Raw genomic sequence first — 23622 nt, forward strand, 5'->3', positions numbered from 1 at the left:
AAGGGTAGTAATCTGTGTTTCTCCCTTTTATCACCCTCAAGCCTCATCATCAGACACAGCTGCATAAACCCCATTTTCCTCGTCTTTTATTTTCTTTTCTCCATTCATCATCGTCAATAAAAGCATATATATGTAATACAACCTACACCAATATACAGAGACGAGGAAAAATAATTAACCCAAAAAAACAAACAAACATGAAAAACAGCCGCAACCACCATTCCGCCATCGAAACGGCCGTTTCTTCATCATCAGCTGAGCAATATCACCCGGCTGTTGCCCCACCTTCTATGACATCATCACCTGCCACCTCATCATCGGAGAAACCAACGGTACCGGTGGAGGATGTAGCTGCTTCTCGTGACCCTACCTCCGTCACTGCAGCGGTGGCGGAGTTTGTCACAGTTGAGCGGCGGAGTGCTTACGGCGCCGTTTGCAAATGGGCAATAGCCAATTTTACAAGAGTAAAGGCCAGGGCGTTATGGAGCAAGTACTTTGAAGTCGGCGGTTTCGATTGTCGTTTGCTAGTTTACCCTAAAGGTGACTCACAGGCATTGCCTGGTTATATTTCTGTATACCTTCAAATTATGGACCCTCGCAATACAACGTCTTCCAAATGGGACTGTTTTGCCAGTTATCGTCTTGCCATTGAGAACCCTACTGATTCCTCAAAGTCCATTCATCGTGATTCATGGCATCGATTCTCTTCCAAAAAGAAATCTCATGGATGGTGTGATTTTACTCCTTCCAATTCCATATTAGACCCTAAATTAGGGTTTTTATTCAACAATGATTGCATTCTTATCACTGCAGATATACTTATACTTAATGAATCAGTTAGCTTTTCACGTGATAACAACGAATTGCAGTCAAATTCTGTTTCCAATGTAGCGGTTACTGCTTCCTCTGGGGATGTTCTCAGTGGGAAATTTACTTGGAAGGTTCATAATTTTAGTTTGTTTAAAGAAATGATAAAGACTCAGAAAATTATGAGCCCCATTTTTCCAGCTGGGGAGTGTAATTTGAGGATTAGTGTGTATCAAAGCGCAGTAAATGGGGTTGAGTATTTGTCTATGTGTTTAGAGAGTAAGGATACGGAGAAGACATTGATTTCGGATCGAAGTTGTTGGTGCTTGTTTAGAATGTCAGTGTTGAATCAGAAGCCGGGTTTGAATCACATGCATCGGGATTCTTATGGAAGGTTTGCTGCTGATAATAAGAGCGGGGATAACACAAGCTTGGGATGGAACGATTATATGAAAATGATGGATTTTATGGGATCAGATTCAGGGTTCTTGGTAGATGACACTGCTGTTTTTAGCACTTCGTTCCATGTTATTAAAGAGCTTAGTAGCTTTTCAAAGAATGGGGGACTGGTTGGACTGAGGAATGGGGGTGGTTCCAGGAAATCTGATGGTCACATGGGAAAGTTTACATGGAGGATTGAGAACTTCACAAGGTTGAAGGATATTTTAAAGAAAAGGAAGATTACTGGGCTTTGCATAAAGAGCAGGAGGTTTCAGATTGGTAACCGGGATTGTCGGCTGATTGTTTACCCCAGAGGTATGCCTTATGCTGCCTACAGTAATCTCATCGCATATGAAAATATGTTTCAGTATGCTCACAGCTGCTTTTGTTGCCTTTATAGTATGGTGTTAGTTAGTGAGGCTTGGTTTCAGTACGTAAACAAGTTCCTTCAATATTTTGCTATGGTAAATCTGATATCAAGGCTCCATGGAGACTAGAGAAATGTGTTCATGTATCATGTATGTACTTATCTGATCATGCAAAGTTCTTGCTTCCAGCATAAATGACCCTTTTGAGTCATAAATTTAATGTTGTGCTACTTGTTAATACACCCTAATTGCTTGTGCTATTTTGTGATGAGCATGCTAATTCTTGAGCACCATCACTACCTGTTCTTCAAAATATTTTAGTCATGTAGCTTCCTTTTATATCTTTCTTCATTTAGTCCTTTCTTTGGAACTAAATGAGCTTCATTGAGATGGTTGTCTACTGCTTCTATCACTTGTATCACATGACTGATGTGTGCTACGTTTATCTACTAAATGAGCTTTGTTGAGATGCTTGTCTACTGCTTTTATCACATGACTGATGTGTGCTACATTTATCTACGGTATCAGGGCAGTCTCAGCCACCATGCCACCTTTCAGTGTTTCTTGAAGTTACAGATTCGAGGAATAGTAACAGTGATTGGAGTTGTTTTGTGAGCCATCGGTTGTCTGTTGTGAACCAAAAAATGGAGGAAAAGTCCGTCACCAAGGAATCTCAGAACCGATACTCTAAAGCTGCAAAAGACTGGGGTTGGCGTGAATTTGTGACTCTCACTAGTCTCTTTGATCAAGATTCTGGATTTCTCGTTCAGGATACGGTCGTGTTTTCTGCAGAAGTCCTCATCTTGAAGGAGTCATCCATCGTTCAAGAATTGGTAGTTGAGGATATTGAGCTAGCAAATACTGGTGCTCAGCTGGACGAAGCTGGGAAAAGAAGTTCTTTTACTTGGAAGGTGGAGAATTTCTTGTCCTTCAAAGAAATAATGGAAACACGGAAAATATTTAGCAAATATTTCCAAGCAGGTGGATGTGAGCTTCGTATTGGTGCGTCATTTTCTGCGTAAACCGCATTGTTTAAATTTTTAACTTTGTCTGTGTGCCATTGTTTTGACAACTGGCAGACTTGCTTCTTGTTTTACACTGCAGGTGTATATGAATCTTTTGACACTATATGTATTTATTTGGAGAGTGATCAGTCTATTGGCAATGATCCGGAGAAGAATTTTTGGGTTAAATACAGGATGGCAATTCTGAACCAGAAAAGTCATTCTAAAACTGTATGGAAGGAGTCTTCCATTTGCACTAAAACTTGGAATAATTCTGTTCTTCAATTCATGAAGATCGCAGATATGTTGGAATCAGATGCGGGGTTTCTTGTACGTGATACAGTTGTCTTTGTCTGTGAAATTTTGGACTGTTGCCCTTGGTTTGACTTTGCTGACCTAGAGGTTAGTGATCACTCGTTTTCTCTACATATCTGTTTCTTGTTTGTGGGTTTGTTGGAGGGTAAGGAGAGGTATCTGCAACTTCTCTCTGTCTGTGTCTAATCTGTGTGATCATAAAATTTCAATCACCTTCATTGTCATTTGTTCCATTCTTCCACCAAGAGATCTATATTCATGAACAACAATCAGCTCATGCGTTTAATCAATTTAGTTAACTGTAAAAGATGTGCCTCTATGGTTGAATTGTTTGTCTTTAGCGAACTTTTGGACATAGATTTGGTTGAAACTTGAAAATAAGAGTTTTTGAAAAATAGTTTTCGGAAGTTGAAATTTTGTCTGTACATGCATTTACTTGGAAAAAGGCTGATGTTTTGAAAGTGGAAGAAAAAAATTTGGACAGTTTTTGGAACTCGTTTATTTTTTCTTTCGCGAACTGATTAAATCCATGAAAACAAACAATGTTTTCAATTTTTTTTTAATAAAGCTTAAAAAATCTATGGCCAAAAAGGGAGCTTAATCTGCTATGAGGCAATATGCAACTCATTCTGCTCCCACTTTATATGAGCTACAGTGAAAATTGCTAATGTTACATTTTGGGTGTGGGATATTGGCAGCTTGCTAATATTTACAGTAAAGAACTACATGAAATTTCATTCTGCTCCTTCATTAGTTCATTATATGAGTGGCAGAGAAGAACTGGAGGAAGACTGATAACAAAAAGGAATAGCTGGAAATAGTGCACCTATGATATACAATATTTTTTATCCAAGGGTGTGACTTAGTGGTTAATGGAATGGGTTGAGAACCATAAAGTCTTAGGTTCAAATCCCAGCAAAGATAAAATACTAGATGATTTCTTCCCATCTGTCCTAGCCTGCTGGACAGAGTTTACCTAGTTTCTGTTACTGGTGGGAGAGGTGGTAGGTACCTTGTGGAATTAGTCAAGGTGCGTGCAAGCTAGCACAGACACCATGGTTATAAAAAAAAGATACAGGATATTTTTCAGCTTACTAATGAATTATAGATGTACACTTGGGTTCTTTTTGAGAATGTCTTAATTTGTATTTAGATTGAGGTCTTAGATTGAAGCTTTTTCTCTGTTCTCTTTCTTATCTCCCCTACTCTTGTTATTTTTTTCTTCTTATTATTCTCTTTTCCTGTAGTGTTGCATTTACTTTTCAAGTTTTCAGATTTCTCTCTCAAAAAAGTAGATGGTGCTTATGTTCTTAGATTTAAAATAGAGAAAAGAAGATTTGAGTGTCAAATGTCATGCATTTGTGTTCAATAGTCAATTTTATTTTTTTGTTGAATATGCTTCAGAATTTATCTTACTAGCACTGAAGCTTGGACTTGAACCTGGTTTGGTGGTTTGTCTTTTCCTGATATAACCATTTGGTCAGGCTAATCTAGATTCGTGTAGGCCCTTTAAAAGGGAAAGTGCTTCCTACCATGGGTTCTCTGTTCTCAGGGCACAGAATATGGAAGTTCCATAAAACAAAATATGGACATACTTCAGATGTACCTTACCCCAAAAATGAAACTCCCTCCTGCCCATAAACAATGCACTATTGCAATTTGCAGGTCATTGAGTTTTTACTTGATTGTGATTTTTTACGAACACTTGTTTCATCTTTTTAACCATAAAATTGTGATTTATAACACATGCAATTTTAAGAAATTATGATGTAGTGCTCATCATTCTTTTTGGGCTAATGGGAGTAATATTTCATAGTCTTACCGATTAATGAAAAGATATGGACATTCTAACTCAATATTCCACTAATGTATATGAGATATTATTAGATTATATCTGTGTACCAAAATACTTTGCCTGATATTATTTACTCTATAGTTTGTATTATGCAACTTAAACATAACCCGTATTCATGACCCAGACCTCCCCAACCCTTAAAAAAAGAAAAAAGGAAGAAGCACATTCAAGAATAGCCTAAACCTTGTCTACAAAAAGAATTTACTCACCCTGTCTAGCAAGACTAATAAAATAGAAGACCATATTAGCATGTAGAGAAATGCTTAAGATGACAGTTTGAAGAGTACAAAAAAATTGTCAGATTAAAAGTGTTGCACAATGTAAGGCAACGATGTTTCCAAAATTAGGTCTATTTCTAGACTCAAATATAAAGAAATTCTTTGCTTGTTTTATGGTGTAAACTGGAAAATGTATATGAGGTACACAATCTGATAAATTACTCAGCTCCTGGCATGCCAAGAAGTTTTGCATCTCTATAATGTATTTAGCTGCACTATCTTAGTGCTGGTGCAGTTACAATAAAGCTTTGTAGTTTTTTATAAAGATAATATAAAGTGGTACTCCCCTCTAGTCTATACTAAGTGAATTATTGGGGTATGACACACCCCTTAAAAAAATTTGAAGACATAAACTAAAGGCTCTTTCCACTATTACCCTTTTGATTATTTCCAAATTAGTCTCCCTAGAAAATATAAAGTAGTTAAGAACCTCATTAAATACACAGTAAATATGGAAAAAAGCCCCAACAATTTTCTTGAACTTTGAATAGTTCACTTATTTTCAACTATGAAAAATGTCCCAACAATTCACTTATTATGGACTAAAGGGAGAATTACTTTTTTATGAAGTGGTATTAGTTGGTTTCATTTAAATTCTTTTTAAGAAAATAAATCAATGTTTTTTTCCATTAAGTAAACCAAGGTTTTTCTTTTGGATGGATAAAAAGGAGAGTCGGTCAATATTTTTAGAAGAGAGAGTATCAGTGCTTTTAAGGCTCAAGGCTTACTTGCACTGTGTTTTAGTGTTGAAGTTTGGTGTAGTGCAGGCTGTATGCACCAAGACACTGAGGCGTGTGCTTAGTCGCCGATAGGCTTGTGCTGAGGAGGCTGCCGCTAAACATAAATGTAGCTAGCAAAGAGGCGTCTTTATTGTGTAAATATTGGTAGACATGGTAGTGATTATGAATAGGAATTAGTTTTAAGAAGAATATTCAATTTTAATTGGGAATTGAAAATCTGGATCATTATAAAGTAATTTCTTAATGTGATTGTCGTAATTTTTTTCATGTTGCACTTGATAGTACTCCCTCCGTTTCATATTAATTGAATTGTTGAGACATTTTTCATTTTTCAAATTAACTTAATTATTCAATTTTCTAGACTACTTTTAAAATGTTCTTCCAATTTTACCTTTCATTAGTTAGTATTGGAATTAGTTATTAATTAATGTTTAGTTATTTTAATCATAAATTTGTCAATAATTAATAAGGGTCAAAATGGAAAGTTATACCTAATTTATGCGTTAATCTTCTTTTCTTAAAGGGTGTGAAACACCTCAACAATTCAATTAATATGAAATGGAGTAGTTTTTTTCTGTTCATTTATCCAATGTATTTGTGTTTGTATCTATTTTGCTGCATTACATTTATGTATCTTTAATATTTTCTTCATTTGCATTTTTTCACTAAAGCGTGTTGTTCATATACGTTTTGGCCTAGAGTGCTAGCGATTTTGCTACTTCCCTAGGCATTTCACTTTCGACAACGCTGGCGAGTATTATAAGTTCATATTAATCATGTTTTTTGTTAGCTTAGACTTAAAATATTGAGGTCAATGGGACAGTTGGGTGGCAATTGCATCCCATTGACGTTTATCCCATAAATTAAAACGCCTCCTCCTGTTCATTGCTTCCAAGAATCTGTAATCCAATCATCTGTTGGGCCAAATGGGCCTTACTGTCTGTTAAGTATGTGGCATAAAGTACCGTTTTGGTACATTAACCTTGTTTATAATCAAATAAGCTAATGCCTAAGCAGTGTTGTGAAAGGCGATTGCAGTGAGGCGACCCTACATCGCCTATAAGCTTTGTGGTGAGGCGATCTCAAAAGGCGACGCCATGGCGAGAGGCGAGAAAGGCGTCTCCTTTTGTTTCTTAAAAAAAGGGGTCCAATTTAGGGTTTTAAAAGTTAAAAAGGTAATTTTAGGGTTTTCTTTCCAAATTTGCACAGTTGCATTTGTAGCTGCATTCTTAGACTACGACTGCGATTCCAACCAGTTGACTAGACTAGGCTACTCTGACGACCGGCCAGACTTTCCTATCGACTCCAAAGTCCAACCAATACGTGTTTCTTCTTTTCTCCTTCAGATTTCTTTTTCCTCCTTTAGATTTCAGAGTTACTTCTACCTCTGGTTTTTTTTCTCCCTGTTTTAACGTTTGTTCTGTTTTTTTCTCATTTAAGTTCTAGACTTTTAGTATGTACTGTTTTTTTTCAGTTGAATTGAAATATTTGTTAATATGTTATTGCTATTGGGTTTTTGATTATTTATATATGCAATTAAATATTTTAATTTTTTGGTATTAATTGACCCTGCACTTCAAAAAGGCGAGCGCGTTGCCGCTCGCCTCGCTTTGTGGCAAGGTAGACCCTTGCCGCCTTTTGTTGCATTTCACTGTCCAAAACACTGGGCCTAATGGTATAGCCATTACATACCTCGAGTCTAAGCTTGTAAAACTTTGAATCTTTTCCTTCCTCAATCCAATTAATTCAAGAATCTCTGCTAAAAAAGATAATTGAAAGTGACTTGCTATGATATTACACCCAATTGGTCTTTCATCCTAGCTTAGGGTTTAGCCCATGGCTAACTCAAACCATTATTCATCCCCAAAATTAAACCTTAAGGGTCTGTTTAGAAGGCCATCTTGTTATTGGATTTAATTGGGTGTAATTACACAGTATCATTGCTAGCATCAATTAGTTGCAAAGGATAGTACAAGTAAATTATGTTTGAGCTCACAAAAAATGAATATAGCCTCCTTGAACAAAGGTGGCTATTCTTGAACCCCAGGGAGCAATAAACTGCAATTTGTGTTTTTGGGTTATCTACAGGTGTTACATTGAACTAGCTATTAGTTCACTGTATTCTGCTTCTTCAGAATCTATGTTTTTGTGTTTTCTGCTTCTTTTCTTTTATCCTATGACCAAACAACCCCTGCTCTTATTAGTTGGGGCATTACATGTGGCTTGGTCTGGCAGTGTTTAGTTGCAAATCTCTTTTCCCATGAATATTAGTTGCTAGTAGAATATTTATTTGTATGGTCTTAATTTCTCTATCTTGTTTCTTCAATTTTTTCTAGGTGTTGGCTTCTGAGGATGATCAAGATGCTCTGACAACTGACCCTGATGAACTCATTGACTCAGAAGATAGTGAAGGGATCAGTGATGAAGAAGATATCTTCAGAAATCTTCTCTCTGGAGCTGGGTTTCACCTCACATATGGGGATAATCCATCGCAGCCACAGGTCACTCTAAGGGAAAAACTCCTTATGGATGCCGGTGCAATAGCTGGGTTCTTGAAGGGACTTCGTGTGTATCTTGATGACCCTGCTAAAGTAAAGCGTCTACTCCTTCCTACTAATATATCTGGTTGTAGTGATGGAAAGAAGGTAAATAAAAATGACAAATCCTCCCCCAGCTTAATGAACTTGCTGATGGGGGTAAAAGTGTTGCAGCAAGCGATCGTTGATCTACTGTTGGATATTATGGTTGAATGTTGCCAACCTTCCGAAGGAAGTTCGAGTAGTGGGTCATCCGAAGGGAATCCTAAAACTTTTCCAGATGGAAATGGAGCAGGTAGCCAATTGGGGTCTGATAGAGCTAATGGTGCAAATGAACCTTTGCAACTTTACACTCATGATAGACTGGATACGGTGACAGAAGAGAGCATGAATTCATCTGCTGTTCAGAGCTCAGATATTGATGGGATTAATGCACATGAAAGAGCATTCAATGGGAAACCTATGCATCCGCATCCGCCAGAAACATCTGCTGGTGGTTCCTCTGAAAACCCTTCCCTTCGTACTAAGGTACAGCTGCTATCTTCCTGTTGAAGTTTTCTGGTTTGATATATCTGGGTATATAGACCATTCAAAGAATCTTTAATTTCAGACTAAATGGCCAGAGCAGTCTGAGGAGCTTCTTGGACTGATAGTGAACTCCCTGAGAGCACTTGATGGAGCTGTTCCACAAGGCTGTCCTGAGCCAAGGAGGAGGCCACAGTCAGCCGAAAAGATAGCCCTTGTATTGGATAAAGCTCCGAAGCATCTACAGCCGGACCTAGTTGCTTTGGTTCCAAAATTGGTTGAGCATTCAGAACATCCACTTGCTGCTTATGCGCTTCTAGAACGACTTCAGAAGCCAGATGCTGAACCTGCATTAATGATTCCAGTAAGATAATCTTAATTATCTTTCATTTCTTCCAAACATACTTGAAACATTTGTACCTTCACATTATTTCTATCACATATTTGTTAGAATAGGAATAGGAGCTCGAATAGTATATAGAAACCTACTTGAAAAAGACTGTAATATTGTGTCTATAAATAGAGTTTCATACACAATTCAATAATGTTTTTCTCCTTTATTTCTTACATGGTATCAGAGCTTTGGTGAAAAATATTGGGGAAAGAAAACAAAGTCATGGTCACCATGCCTCAATTTTCTGGTGGAGTTTTCCGTCATCTTCTTCTTCTGTCGGGGTCATGCGAAAACTAACACCACCATAGGGTCCCCCACCTTGTGCCGACCAAAGCTCAGCCTACCACTCCGGCAATCGGCCTCACACGTGCCTCCTAGAAGCCTGTCACCTTCGGCAAGATCTGACCACGCGCCGGCGCATGAGCCTTTTCCAGTAACTTTCTTCTTCAAGATTTACTTGTCTCTTGATTTCGTGACGACCCGTACAATTTATACCAAATTTTGAGCACTTCTCGGTGAGGAAATCATTGTTCCAACAACTTAGTACTATTTCCGGCGAATCCAGGCTGTTTCCAGCACTTTTTTGGTTGATTGTTTTCCATTAGGGTCGCCCGATCATTCTGACCTACCCATATAGTATATTCCTGATTTTAATCACTTTCTGGCAGTTAGATCTGATTTTCCGTCGTCCAAAACAAGTTTTTTATTTCAGATTCCGGCAATGGTTTGTATTTTTCAGATTTTAGGCTACAAAATTCTGATTTAGATATCTTTCAGCATTGCCAAACTAAAGACTTCGTAACACTGAAGTATTTTTCTAAGTATTGAGGTTGCTCAGTCCAGATCAAGTATTGCTATTTTTGACACAATATGCTGTAGACATTCTTGAGGAGAGAAGAGTGATGGGATGTAGACCCATTGTTACTCCTATGGATCCAAATGCTACTCTCTTGCCAAGACAAGGGGAGCCACAAAGATATAGGCAGCTGGTTGGAAAGTTGAATTATCTCAAGGTGACTAGACCTGCCATCTCTTTTCATGTGAGTGTTGTAAGTCAGTTTATAACTTCTCCTTGTGATAGTCATTGGGATGTAGTTTGTATGCTGCAATATATAAAGTTAGCTCCAGGGAAAGGACTACACTTTGAGGATTGAGGTTGGATATACAGTCATTGATTGGGCATGGACGTTCTACATCCGGCTGTTGTGTTTTAGTAGGAGGTAATTTGGTGTCCTTGAAGAGTAAGAAACAAAGTGGGGTTGCTCGATCTAGTGTAGTAGCAAAATATCGAGTAATGACTGTAACAACTTGTGTACTAATTTGGATCAAACAGTTGATGAGAGAACTAAAGAAATCGGTTTAGATGAAACTTGTGTGTGATAATCAAGTGGCCCTTGATATCAACCCTTCGGGGTGGACCAGTTGTTTGGGCTTGAGACTTCCATGTTGGAGGTCTCAAGTTCGAAACCCCTTGCCAGCGAAAGCAAGGGGTTTGCCTTCTGGGTCGAGCTTGTCGCACCAAGCTTGCGTAGTGCGGATCACCTCTCTTGTTTGCGAGCTATTGCATAAGAGCGGGGGTTTTACCCTGTGCACACCCAAAGGGTAGCGGCTGCGGGTTTCCCTTGTCATAAAAAAAAAGTGGCCCTTGATATCGCGTCAAATGTAGTATTTTCATGAGAGGAGTAAACACATTAATATTGACTGTCACCTTGTCACAAAAAGATGCTCAGGAGATATTGTTACAAAATTTGTCAAGTTGAGTGATCAACTTGCAAATATTTTCACCAAGTCCCTCATCGGTCCTCGTATTAATTACATTCGTAACAAGCTCGGTACATATAACTTGTATGCACCAAGCTTGAGGGGGACCGTTAGACAGTAATAGGAACAAGGATAATATGTAGAATCCTACTTGGAAAATGATTATAGTAATATAGTGTCTATAAATAAATTCTCAGTGTAATAATGTATAGATGCACAATTCAATAATATTTTTCTCCTTTATTTGCATATACATTTAGCATTCAGCTCTTATGTAGTGACATTTTAGTGATCTGATGGCTTTAAGTATTAATCTCTCAGGTCTTTGGTGCACTCGGGCAGTTGGAGTGTAGCAGTGATGTGTGGGAACGTGTCCTTTTCCAGTCATTTGATCTGTTAGTGAATTCCATTGATGAACCTCTTGCAGCAACTGTTGACTTCATATTCAAGGCTGCCCTTCATTGTCATCATCTTCCAGAAGCAGTATGCATAAAATTTGGTTTTATATAACTTTTGGTCTTATTTTGCACCCTTCTACAAGTGTAATATTTTGATTTCTCTGCAGGTCAGAGCCGTACGTATCCGGCTGAAAAAACTAGGCAATGAAGTCTCCCCATGTGTTCTTGATTATTTGAGCCGAACTGTAAATAGCTGTTCAGATGTTGCTGAAGCTATTCTAAGAGATATTGATTGCGAGAACAAGTCTGGTGATAATTGCTCGGCTGTACCATGTGGGATTTTCTTATTTGGTGAAAGTTGTCATACTTCTGAAAGACCACGTGAAGTGGATGAGCAAGCTTTCCTTTCAAATCATCATTTTTCCGATATTTATATACTTATTGATATGTTATCAATTCAATGTCTTGCCCTTGAAGCTTCCCAAACATTTGAGAGAACTGTAGCTCGAGGGGCCATTGTGGCTCAGTCTGTAGCCATGGTCTTGGAAAGACGTTTTGCCCGGAGATTAAATTTGACCTCTCAATATGTTGAAAATTTTCCGCATACTGACGTGATTGTGGAAGGGGAAACCATTGTGCAATTGACAGCCCAGCGAGATGATTTTACATCAATTCTTGGTCTTGCTGAGACATTGGCACTCTCTAGAGATCCACGTGTAAAAGGTTTTGTAAAGTTGCTTTACACCATATTGTTTAAGTGGTATGCTGATGAGTCTTACCGATTGAGGATACTCAAGAGGCTTGTTGATCGTGTTACCATTTCAAGGGAAAATGCTTGTGAAGTAGATCTATATTTGGAGATATTGATAATCTTGATGTGTGAGGATCAGGAAATTGTTAGACCAGTCCTAAGCATGATGAGGGAGGTTGCTGAACTTGCCAATGTTGACCGTGCCGCACTTTGGCATCAATTGTGTGCTATTGAAGATGAAATTATGCGCATTCGCGAGGAAAGAAAAGTGGAAAATGCCAGTATGGCTAAAGAAAAATCTATCATGTCCCAAAAGCTTAATGAATCGGAGGCTACTAACAACCGTCTCAAGGTATCTTGGTCATTATTGTTTCTTTTTTGGGATTCTACTTTTCAAAGCATGCTTGTTTGAAAGAATATCTCATTCTTTTTCTGGTGATTTTGATTTGACAAACATTGAACATCAGTCTGAAATGAGGATTGAGATGGATCGTTTTGCTCGGGAAAGAAAGGAACTCGCGGAACAGATACAAGAAGTTGAGAGTCAACTTGATTGGCTACGGTCTGAGCGGGATGAGAAAATTTCTAAGCTCACTGCAGAAAAAAGGACTATTCAAGATCGTTTGCATGATGCCGAGGCACAACTTTCCCAACTGAAATCACGGAAACGTGATGAATTGAAGGTATGCATTCCGTCATTAATTGGCATGTATTATTTTTTAAGCTGAACCCCTTTGAGTTTGTTATATAGCTTCAAACCTTTATGAGCTTTAGTTTGTTCAGTCTTTCCCATGATTTCCACTGATGACATTACTATTTTTCTATCTTATCTTATTGTTGCTACCTGTTTATATTTTTTTTTCTTTCTCCCCTGAAAGCTCTTATTCTGTCTATTGATCATATTACCAATTGAGTGGTGCATACTGGTCATTTATCAACAAATTTATACTCCCTCCATTCAATTTGTTTGTTTGATTTTGACTTGGCATTTATGAAAGTAAAGAATAAACTAAAGATATGTAGAATTTATCAAAATGCCTTTTAATCTTGTGGTCTTAAACATGCCATGTGGAAAGTTAGGATTAAAGAGTTGCCAAAAAAGGAAAGAGACATTCTTTTTGAAACCGACTAAAAAGGAAAGTAAGACATAAATTAAAACGGAGGGAGTATTTTCCCAACAACAACAACATACCTAGTGTAACCCCACAAGTGGGGTCTGGGGAAGGTAGTGTGTATGCAGGCCTTACCTCTACCTTGGGAGGTAGAGAGGTTGGTTCCGATAGACCCTCAACTCTAGTAAAAACATGACAAAGCAAATTTCCTGAATGAGTTAAAAATTTCTTTGAAGCTTGACATTCTTGGTGTCATTTCACCAGATTTTTTATCTACACAAGTCAATTCATTATGAAATATTAAGGGTCTGATGCTACAACTTACCTCAATTAGAATCAGTTTTTTGGTCTTGCTAGTTTCCGAGTAAGACTCTGATCAGACCATGTGGCGTTCTTGTTAGGTATATCATTTTTTATTTTGCTGCTCTTTTAATCTCATAGCTTTGTTGCTTTCAGATGAGTTTTAAGTTGCACCTAGACCTCAAAAGTGAAACCATGTTGTTAATTATGCCAATAACCTTTCATGTGCAATCAAATAATAATATCAACGTTCTATGCCAGTATTTATAGTAAATTACTTCATCCGGCACCAATTTGGTTGACACTCTTTCGGTTTTTGTCTGCCCCAGAAAGATCAAAGCCTTTTTATATTTAGATGCTAATTATTTTTTCTATTCCCATTTTTGCTAAACATAACTTGCTATAGAGGTCCCAGTGAATACAAAAAAAAATTACAAGGTTTTTCTGATAGTGTAGGGGCCAGTTTGTGCACCTAGACTGTTCTACTTGGATACCTGCTATATCTCCCACCAGCATAGCTATTGGGTAACTCAACCCACTACGATTTGGGCAAATGGGATGAGATCACCTAATATCTTTTTTTTTGTCTTTGCTACGATTTGAACCCTGGTCCTCCACTATTTGGACCCGCTGCATTGTCAATAGAACATACCCCCTTGTGTGGAACTTTTGCAAGGGTTCTTATGGTGTTATAGTGCTTGCTTTGTGATTTCTTTTTTTCTTAGACGCCATAAGTAGTCAACAATGCCAAACAATTTAAGACACTGGAGTATTGCTTTTGTGCAACCAAATAAAGTTTTTTTTTTGTGTGTACAACCCAGCTATTTGATTATATTTTACTTTTCTTCAAGGAGTGCCTCCAGAGTCACTTTTTTGGAACTGCTGAAAGGTTCAATCTAGTTCTTGAAGGATTGGAAATATTCAAAGACCTTTGACAATTGTGCTTGCAATAGTTGGAAATGGAAGTTCTTGTGTTTTAAATTTGTATGCGCTTCTGCTGTTTTAATGCAGAATAACTTCAGGATTTTACTAACTCATTAGCTCTGACATAGATAGTTTGTGTAGTTAGCCAGAGATTTTTTTGTAAGCTCAAATGCCATATCTTGTAAATTTTGCATCTTCTTGATGCTGTTATTAATACCACTTATCTTATCAAAAAAAATTTGTATGCGCTTGTTTCTTTTTATTTTACTTTGGGGTGTTCTCCAAATGGATTCACACATGACATATTTTTCTCTTTCCCTGACTGATAAACTATCAATCTTTCAGAGAGTGATGAAGGAGAAAAATGCTCTTGCGGAAAGGTTGAAGAATGCTGAAGCTGCACGGAAAAGATTTGATGAGGAATTGAAACGGTATGCCACAGAGAAAGTGACCAGAGAAGAATTACGAAAATCACTTGAGGATGAAGTACGCCGCTTGACTCAAACAGTTGGGCAAACGGAAGAGGAGAAACGTGAAAAGGAGGAGCAGGTTGCTCGCTGTGAAGCTTTTATCGACGGAATGGAATCTAAGCTGGAGGCTTGCGAGGTTTTTGCTCTTGATATTTCTTGTTCTATTTCCTGATATTTCGTCTTCCACCATCATTATGGTGGTGGTTTAAATCTTTATGTTGTGAAAAAGTAAGAAAAAAGGATCTTTCCTTACTTGGTCAAATATCACAAAATATATAAAAATAAAAAATATATATTAGGCAAAGCAGCCATTATAGTATTTATTTTTTTACTCCTCCAGAATGAAGGATGATATTTGATCATTTAGGGAGTATTTTTTCTTTCTTCAGTGTTAAAAGAGGGTAGATGATTTTTCTTGTAGAGCCCACATATACATAAATTACCGGTAGGGTTCAATTCTATCCATTTTTTACTCTTTATATTTCTTTTCTCTTTCCTGTGGGATTATACTGGGTATTTTGTTGTTGTATCTTTCTTCTCTTTGCTTTTTCATGCAAGATAAAGAAAGTTTTTATTTTTTTATACAAGTAAAAAAGGGAAAAGAAGAAAAGTTAGGACTGAATTGCTTGATTTCCCTCAAGCATGTTGGGGTTTAAATAGTGTTTACAAGTAAATTGTAAAAGAAAGGAAATATGGAAGTAATCCTAAAAAAGGAAACTAATTATTAATAGTTCCTGTTCCTATTTACACAATTATAGGGATTCTAAACCTTATAGATACAAGGAACGAGTTCTTGCTATTAATATTTTTCTAATTCTTAACATCCACCCCCTCAAGTTGGAGCTTATGTATTGTGTATGCTCCTTAGTTGCCACAAACATACTCAATTCTGGTGCCACAAAGGGATTTTGTTAAGTTGTCGAACTCTGTCACAATCTATTGTCGAATAAAAAATGACAATATACTTATATACGCTTTCATTCGTTAATGAAACACTGTACCCGAAACAATGTGTACTGCTACTTGTTTTTTCACATTTAAATTTCATGGATAGTAGAATGAGATGTTTGATCCCTCTATCTGATGTAGGCAGGATTCCAGTTCCACTTGTCTGAGCCACATCAACTTTGTTTTCTTTGGAATAAGAAAACAATCTTTTTTTTCTTGCTTTTGTGAGGTTTAGAAGAGAAATATAAGATTTTTTTCTTGGGAAGGAAGTTTTTTTTTTTTCCAGTTCTGTAAATTGAAACAGAGAAAGTGAATGAACTTTTGAACCAGAGAGAACTTGCTTTTAGCAGAAAAAGAATTAGAGGAAGAAGTATGAGATAATTTTCACAGTAGGTAGAAAGAATACTGGGAGTTTGGAGTCAAATACTTGCTCTGTTAAAAGAATATTTGAGGTTGGGAGAACAAATTTTTAGAATAGGGACCAGTGTTTTTGGGAGCACGAAGCGGAAAAAGCGACAAGGCGCTGCTTCACGCTTTAAGGGAAGCGACTACTTCATTGAAGTGAAGCACAATTTTTAACAAAGACAAAAAGATAGAGATAATTTGTATATATAAACAAAAGTTTAAATTAAAAACTAAAAAGTAGATATCACAAAATTCTCCATAGACCATAAGACAAAAATCAACAACATATTACATCACTAGTAAGTAAAGAAATCAGCAACATTCTATTATTCACTGTTAAAAAAAGTTCAGCAACATATAACTTAATCAATAATCACTGTTAAGGAAAAAAAATATCATATAATTTAATAAACAATCACTGTTAAGAAAAAAATATTCAGCTACATATAATTTAAAAAATTAGACCAAAGAAGAGAAGAAGAAAACAGAGATGAAGAAAATGAACCCCAGGCTAGCAGCACAACTGCATCAGAAATAACTAAGGAGGAGGAAGAAGGGAGAAGAAAGAAGAAATAAAAAGGAGGAAGTACCTGGTTTTCGCTGAAGGTTGAGGTTGAAACCCTAGTTTTTTGTCGAGGTTAAGTTGCGTTATTTAAAATCAATGATTTCACACTTAAGAAATATATCAATGATTTTACACTTATGAAATAAATGCTATCACTTATCTTGAATGGAGATGAACAGTACTTGAATGGAGAGAAGAACATTGATAGCCAGAGAGAGTAACTGTGCTAGACCCTGGAAGAAAGAAGAAACCGAGAAAGTATCAGCCAGGCGAGCGATACTCAGAGGCTGACACCACCTGTCGCTAGTGGAAGCTATTCAAATCTTTACCAAGATCTTAGATGCTCAAACGGACCTTAGGCTTAACTAATCTGAAAAACTTACTCACGAGGCATTGAAGTGAAAACTGTCCAAGACCATGCATGCCTAGGACTAGACATCTGAATCATGAACATTATGACATGCGGCCTAACATCAGATAAACCAAGAATTGGAAGGTTTGGCTTTGATACCATGTAAAAAATGAGAAAAGGAAGAGATCTCAGGAATGAATTGCTTGATTATTCCTTCAAACATGTTGGGGTTTAAATAGTGTTTACAAGTAATCCTGAAAAGGAAAGGATATTATGCTAGTAATCCTAAAAAAGTTAAGGGAAGTAATTATTAATAATTCCTATGCCTATTTACACAATTGTAGGGGTTCTAAACCTTTCCTATAAATTCATGGATAAGATAGTTCATGAGGTGAGCATTGTCTTAAGACCTTATAGTACGCCATCCACAGTCAATGTGGGACTCTTAACTTATCCTATTCATACTAAACTTTTTCCTTGACAGACTGCCATTAAACCCGTGTTTAAAGGAATATGGAGAACCATGTCTTATTCATATATGCATTTCTAAAGTTCGTAGAGCATGATTTGCTAAGTTCCTCTGTCCAAAAAATAAACTATCTTATTCATTCTTTTTTTCTTTTGGTTGTAGCAATGGAAGTACAAATAAAGGGAAAAAAAATCCTTGAATAGCATTACTTGTGGCAGCTGACCAACTTTTATAGAACTTTTCTGAAAGAAAAAATTGAGGGCTAGCCCACAGCCTGCTATGGGCTGGGGTGCGCTAGCATTTTGAGAGTACTTTCACATGAAAGGCAGGACTGGGTTAGGCTGTTGAGTTCTATATCCTACTAGGGCTGTTCAAGTGTTTTGAGTCTATATAAGAGTACTGAAAAAAAAATCCTTGAATAGCATTACTGGTGGCAGCTGACCAACTTTTAAAGAACTTTCTGAAAGAAAAAATTGAGGGCTAGCCCACAGCCTGCTATGGGCTGGGGTGCGCTAGCATTTTGAGAGTACTTTCACATGAAAGGCAGGACTGGGTTAGGCTGTTGAGTTCTATATCCTACTAGAGCTGGTTCAGGTGTTTTGAGTTTATATAAGAGTACTGAATTTTTGTTGGTTTCTTGGACGTGCCTTTCTTGCTTTCACTCTCTCAAAGGTCGCATAAAAGTGTCAAAAGCTAGCAAAGCTGTGCCTTTCTTGCTTTCACTCTCTCAAAGGTCGCATTTTATTTTCTTTTATTTTTTAGAAATTTTATATTAGTCAAAATAGGAAAAAATAAAAATGCATAGTAACTTTTTCTTTAGATAAGTAGATATTAGGCCAATTCTAATAATTTGATGATTTAATCTTTTTCCTTCGTGTATTTTTTGGCTTTTTTTCCATTTTTCTTCCACATCATTAGTCATCATTGTTACTGTACAAATTTAGCAATTTCGGTGCATCTTGCGACTCCTATGTATTTCCATGGAACTTACGGTGATAGGCATTAGTATCAAAATTGATTTTTTCTTTTGTTGCTTCATTTTCAGCAATACATCCGTCAGCTTGAAGGATCACTTCAGGAAGAAATGTCTCGGCATGCCCCACTGTATGGAGCTGGCTTGGAAGCTTTATCAATGAATGAGTTGGAGACATTATCACGTATTCATGAAGAAGGACTCAGACAGATCCACGTTATCCAACAGCGCAATGGAAGTCCAGCTGGTAGTCCTCTAGTAAGCCCCCACAATCTTCCACCCACTCATGCTTTGTTTCCTGCTCCTCCTCCAATGGCAGTTGGACTTCCCCCATCCCTTGTTCCGAATGGTGTTGGGATCCACAGCAATGGGCATGCAAATGGTTCAATTGGGCCGTGGTTCAATCATTCTTGAATCTAGGTCTAGGATGACCCATGTTATGATCAAGGTGTTTAGGTGTCTCGTCCTCGAGCCTTGGAGCTTGGTCGGAGAGCAATGTGTAGGCAGTCGTTTGGTCATGTTTTTTAATTTTCAAATTCTCTTGGCATAGGCTGGTTGCACTGTGGGGAAAAAAATGGTAGTCATCCTATAGCATCAACAATTTAACGTTTATGGTTTTAAGTTTTTTTGTCAAATCAATTAAAATGCATTAGAAAGTTTTGATTATAGTTTGTCTGGTATTCTCAGATAACTCTCAATGATCCTCATTCATGCCTATCAAAATAATTGAAAAAAGTCCGGCAGATGTCCTTGTTATTTTTTAATTTGGATACCCTTATAGAGTTTTGGTCTTACGGTTGACCTCCTGTCCTTCTTTGCTCCTCTGCCTGCTTATGAATCAGTGAGTCTTTACAGTTAGGGTGTGGAGGAAAACATTTTCTACTTTTTCATACATTTTTTTCTAGAAAAACAAGTTCCTTAATGACTTCCTTAGTCCAAGTACTGGAAAAAAAGTGTTTCATAAGTGATATTTCAAACACACCCCTTTTAACTCTTGCACCCATAGCCTTTATCCTTGCCACCACTCTTATCTCTCATAGTATAGAAATATTTTTAGGATGATATTTATTGTTTACCTACTTATCACTCAAAAATAACTAACAAATTCATATATATATTATATTTTTATTTTTTAATTATTATTATTATTTTTTTTTTATTTATTTTTTATTTATTTTTTTTTGCTTGCTATAGATCACACTTGTACGTCTTAAGTTTTTGCTTAGACCTTGAGATTAAAAGAATAGCACTCGATTCTTTTAGCCATCACTCGACCCTCTTAGCTATCATCCTCTTCTATTTCGGCTATCGTTACTAGGTTAGTTCCATGGACGGTGACAACTTATGTTATTGCATGGAAGTGACTAAATAATTTCTTCTAACAAAAATGTGATTTAACTTTATCCAAGTATTATGAATGTCACCAAATTATTTTTGTACTGTATATAACTGGGTTGGTTTGGATTTTTCACATATCAAATCAAATTATTTGTGTAGGATTTTTAAGTCAATCAAACTAATAAAACTCTCGGTTTTTTTCCAGGTTTTTATAGTAAAGTATTCATACAAACATATAATTAACTCGTGCTCCAAATATTTCTTTAGTCCTATCAAAATACAACTATGTAAGGTGTTTCTTAAGAAATTAACATATAATATGAGATAAATGACACTAAAATATTTAACAAAAATAATAATGAAATCGCATAAAATAAACATTGTATTAATAAGTTATGATGAAAATGATCATAATTTAAAAGTACTAAATTATGCTAAAATAAGTCTAATAAGTATTAATTACATGATTAAACATTAAAGAAAATATAAAATTAGATTATGTATTTTAAATGTCTAAATCAATGTAAAACGAAAAAACAAATATTCAACATTATTGTCATTGTTAGTTTTGAATTAATTTTAATTTGAGTTTTATTATAGAGTTACTAATATCTATGAACTATAACATTTATTGGGTCATTCAAAATTTCAAGTTCAAAAACTTGAAATAATATGTTAAAAGATGAAAAAGTAAGAGAAATATTTAGAAATTTTATCAAAGTAAATACTTTTATGTATAAAATATATTTCCGATTTATCTCGATTTGCGATTTGGTTCGACTTTTGATTTGCTTTTGTACACTCCATTTAACTATATCAGAGCACCACAAAATGTTTTTAGTAGGAAACAAAAGATATATTATAATTAAAGGTGTTCACGGGTCGGTTTGGATTGGTTATTGGTCAAAATCAAAATCAAACCAACTTAATCGGAATCAAACTAACCAAATATAATATATATTTATCAGTTTGATTGTTATTGGTTTCGGTTCGGTTTGGTTTAATTTGATCCGGTTATTCGGTTATTAACCATAGACAGATAAAAGAAACAATTCATTCAAAACGTGAAAAAAGTGACAACAATCCATTCAAAATGAAAAATAATTAGAATGACTGACATTACATATATAACTTTCGTTCATTGAACTTACTATGAATAAAGCTTCAAATTTCATAATTTTTCCCTAGAAGGAAGAGGCAGTGACATTTTCAATCCCACAAAGAATTATCGTAGACACTCATATACTGTGGCATATCTAAAATTTCGCGTAAGGGGTGTCAAAATATAAAGAAATAAAATCATATAGAAGCCAAGGAGTGTCAATATGTAATATATATACATAAAATAATATTTTCATTCTAGCTACACAATGTAATTTTCCGACGCAGGGGTGTTGGTCGACACCCCTTAACTGCATGTGGCTCCGCCACTGCTCATATACATGAAACTAATAAGATAAATGTTCTCACCTTGGACATTTTTACTTTTATAAATAAATTGTGATGAGAACATATATACGATCTTTAAAATTGTTTATAAAAATAATATATTATATATGTATAATAATAAAAAATGTATATAATTTGTCAGTTCGGTTAGGTTATTTCTTTGGGAACAAAACCATAACCAACCTATATACTATCAATTTTTAAAAATATAAAACCAAGCCAAACCAAACCTAAATAAAATCAGTTTATTTAATTGATTTGGTTCGATTTTTTGATTTAGATAGAATTTTATCCAAACCGTGAACACCCCTAATTATAATGATAATTATGTGATGTTTTTGTTACAAAATGTCATTGTTAGTGAGTTCACGTGGAGTGGTACAAAGTTGAGTGAGTAGAATAATTTAGTGAGTGAATGATTTTTAGTTATAAAAAATAATTTAGGAAGTTAAGTATATATCCGTATGTAGAACTACCCTATTTAGACTGAATAGAAAGATGATTTGTGTATTGTTTTCCGTTATCACCTACCGAACACACTTGTTTTTGGCGAATAAAAAATGAGTCCGGTATTAGTGACAATAACAAAATTCGATTCAATTTTCAAGCATATAGACTAGGCCTATGCACGAGTCATTTTGGTTTGAAAAATTTGCATCCAAACTCGATCCTCTCTAGGTCTAATTTGATTCATTTTTTAAATTATAATTTCAACTTGGCTGATTTGGAAATTTCAACAAGCAACTATATATTTTCATTTCAATTTAGAGCAAACAGATATAACCAAAAGTAACAAAAGTCTTAGAATTGCAGCAGCTTACATAAACAAAATAAAAATAAAAATCAACTTACAAGTATAATAATAGCATATATATAAATGAGAAAATAAAAGGTAGACAACATGTACAAGCATACAATAATCCAACAGCGATGAGCCAACATCCCAAAACAATCCAAGTACATATTGCATGCAACCAAGTGATGTAGATGTAGCATACAAAAATATCTAGACTATCCACAAAATAATAAACATATATAGTTAGAAGCTTTTATAAAAAAAAAAGAGAAGAAGATTCAAACTGATTTTAGAATACTTACAACATATTTTGAAACTTGAAAGTATATGTGGATGATGCAAGACTCTCTTCTGGTATGCAGAGCTACATATTAACATGACATGAAAATGCAAAACAGTATCATGACTAAGTTGCAAGTTGCTCGATCGAGTTTATCTAAATCTTCCGTTGCTAATTCATTACCAATCAAGTCAATATTGAACACACAAAAAGGAGTTCCTAAATAGATCAAGTATAAACCCTCCAATACTGATAGCAGATTTAGATGCCACACTAGAAATGGAAAAATCTAACACATCACGAACCATCTCACTAAGCCTAGGTGAATTCACTTTCCACCACAATAAAATATCAAACTCATCTATATCTTCAGCCAACTCTGTTTTAGAATTATTTGAGACTTTCTTTCTTTCTTTCTTTTTAAATTATTTGGATTTGATAAACAAATGCTACCACTTGATGGACAAGATGAATATGAATTGACATTATTCTTTGCATACACATCAAACAAAGATGTCTTGACTTTCTCTTAGGGGTCGTTTGGTTGGGAACAAGTTATTTTGAAATAAGTTATCTTGGGATAAGTTATTCCACCATTATATGAGCTAACTTATCCCATCACTAAAGTATAAATCGTGGGAAAAATAATCTCAAGATTGCCTAATATCTCCAACCAAACACATGATAAAATAGTTCTGCATTTTATCCCTAGAATTATTATAACTTATGTCTCACACCAAACTACTCCTTATAGCTTTGCCCCTTGTGTTTGTCCAAACATACAAGTTAGGAAAAAATAAAGGAGGTGAAACTTGTGGCAAATATCCAACATGCATAAAATAAAAATCATTTTGTTCATCTTTACTGGATCACCCCAATACTTGTCAAATTTTTCATAAAGTGAACCAAATACCTTCAAGGTGAGTTGATAAAAGATCTCAACAAACATCACAATGAGTCTTAACACTTCCCCAATCACTACTCATCCTCAAAAAGATGATAAGTAATATAACTCACCAATTCAAAATCAATATCACAATATTTTGTAAAAGCTTCCTCATAAACCA

The 23622-nt window shown here is 35.7% G+C and overlaps 1 protein-coding gene across 1 annotated transcript; it reads left to right on the forward strand.

Moving 5' to 3' along the window:
- The first annotated feature begins 150 nt into the window (after positions 1-150).
- LOC125833342 (uncharacterized) lies at positions 151-19360 on the forward strand. The gene is made up of 10 exons (XM_049512481.1): positions 151-1563; positions 2145-2618; positions 2721-3022; positions 8145-8873; positions 8956-9234; positions 11347-11508; positions 11591-12526; positions 12642-12857; positions 14856-15116; positions 18765-19360. Exons 1-10 carry the CDS (start codon positions 198-200, stop codon positions 19104-19106), a joined length of 5067 nt encoding a protein of 1688 aa, XP_049368438.1. The 5' UTR covers positions 151-197; the 3' UTR covers positions 19107-19360.
- Positions 19361-23622: the final 4262 nt, after the last annotated feature.

This window comes from Solanum verrucosum, unplaced genomic scaffold (genome assembly GCF_900185275.1).
Source record: "Solanum verrucosum unplaced genomic scaffold, falcon-dt-bn FXZP01000274.1, whole genome shotgun sequence".
NCBI classification, from domain to species: domain Eukaryota; kingdom Viridiplantae; phylum Streptophyta; class Magnoliopsida; order Solanales; family Solanaceae; genus Solanum; species Solanum verrucosum.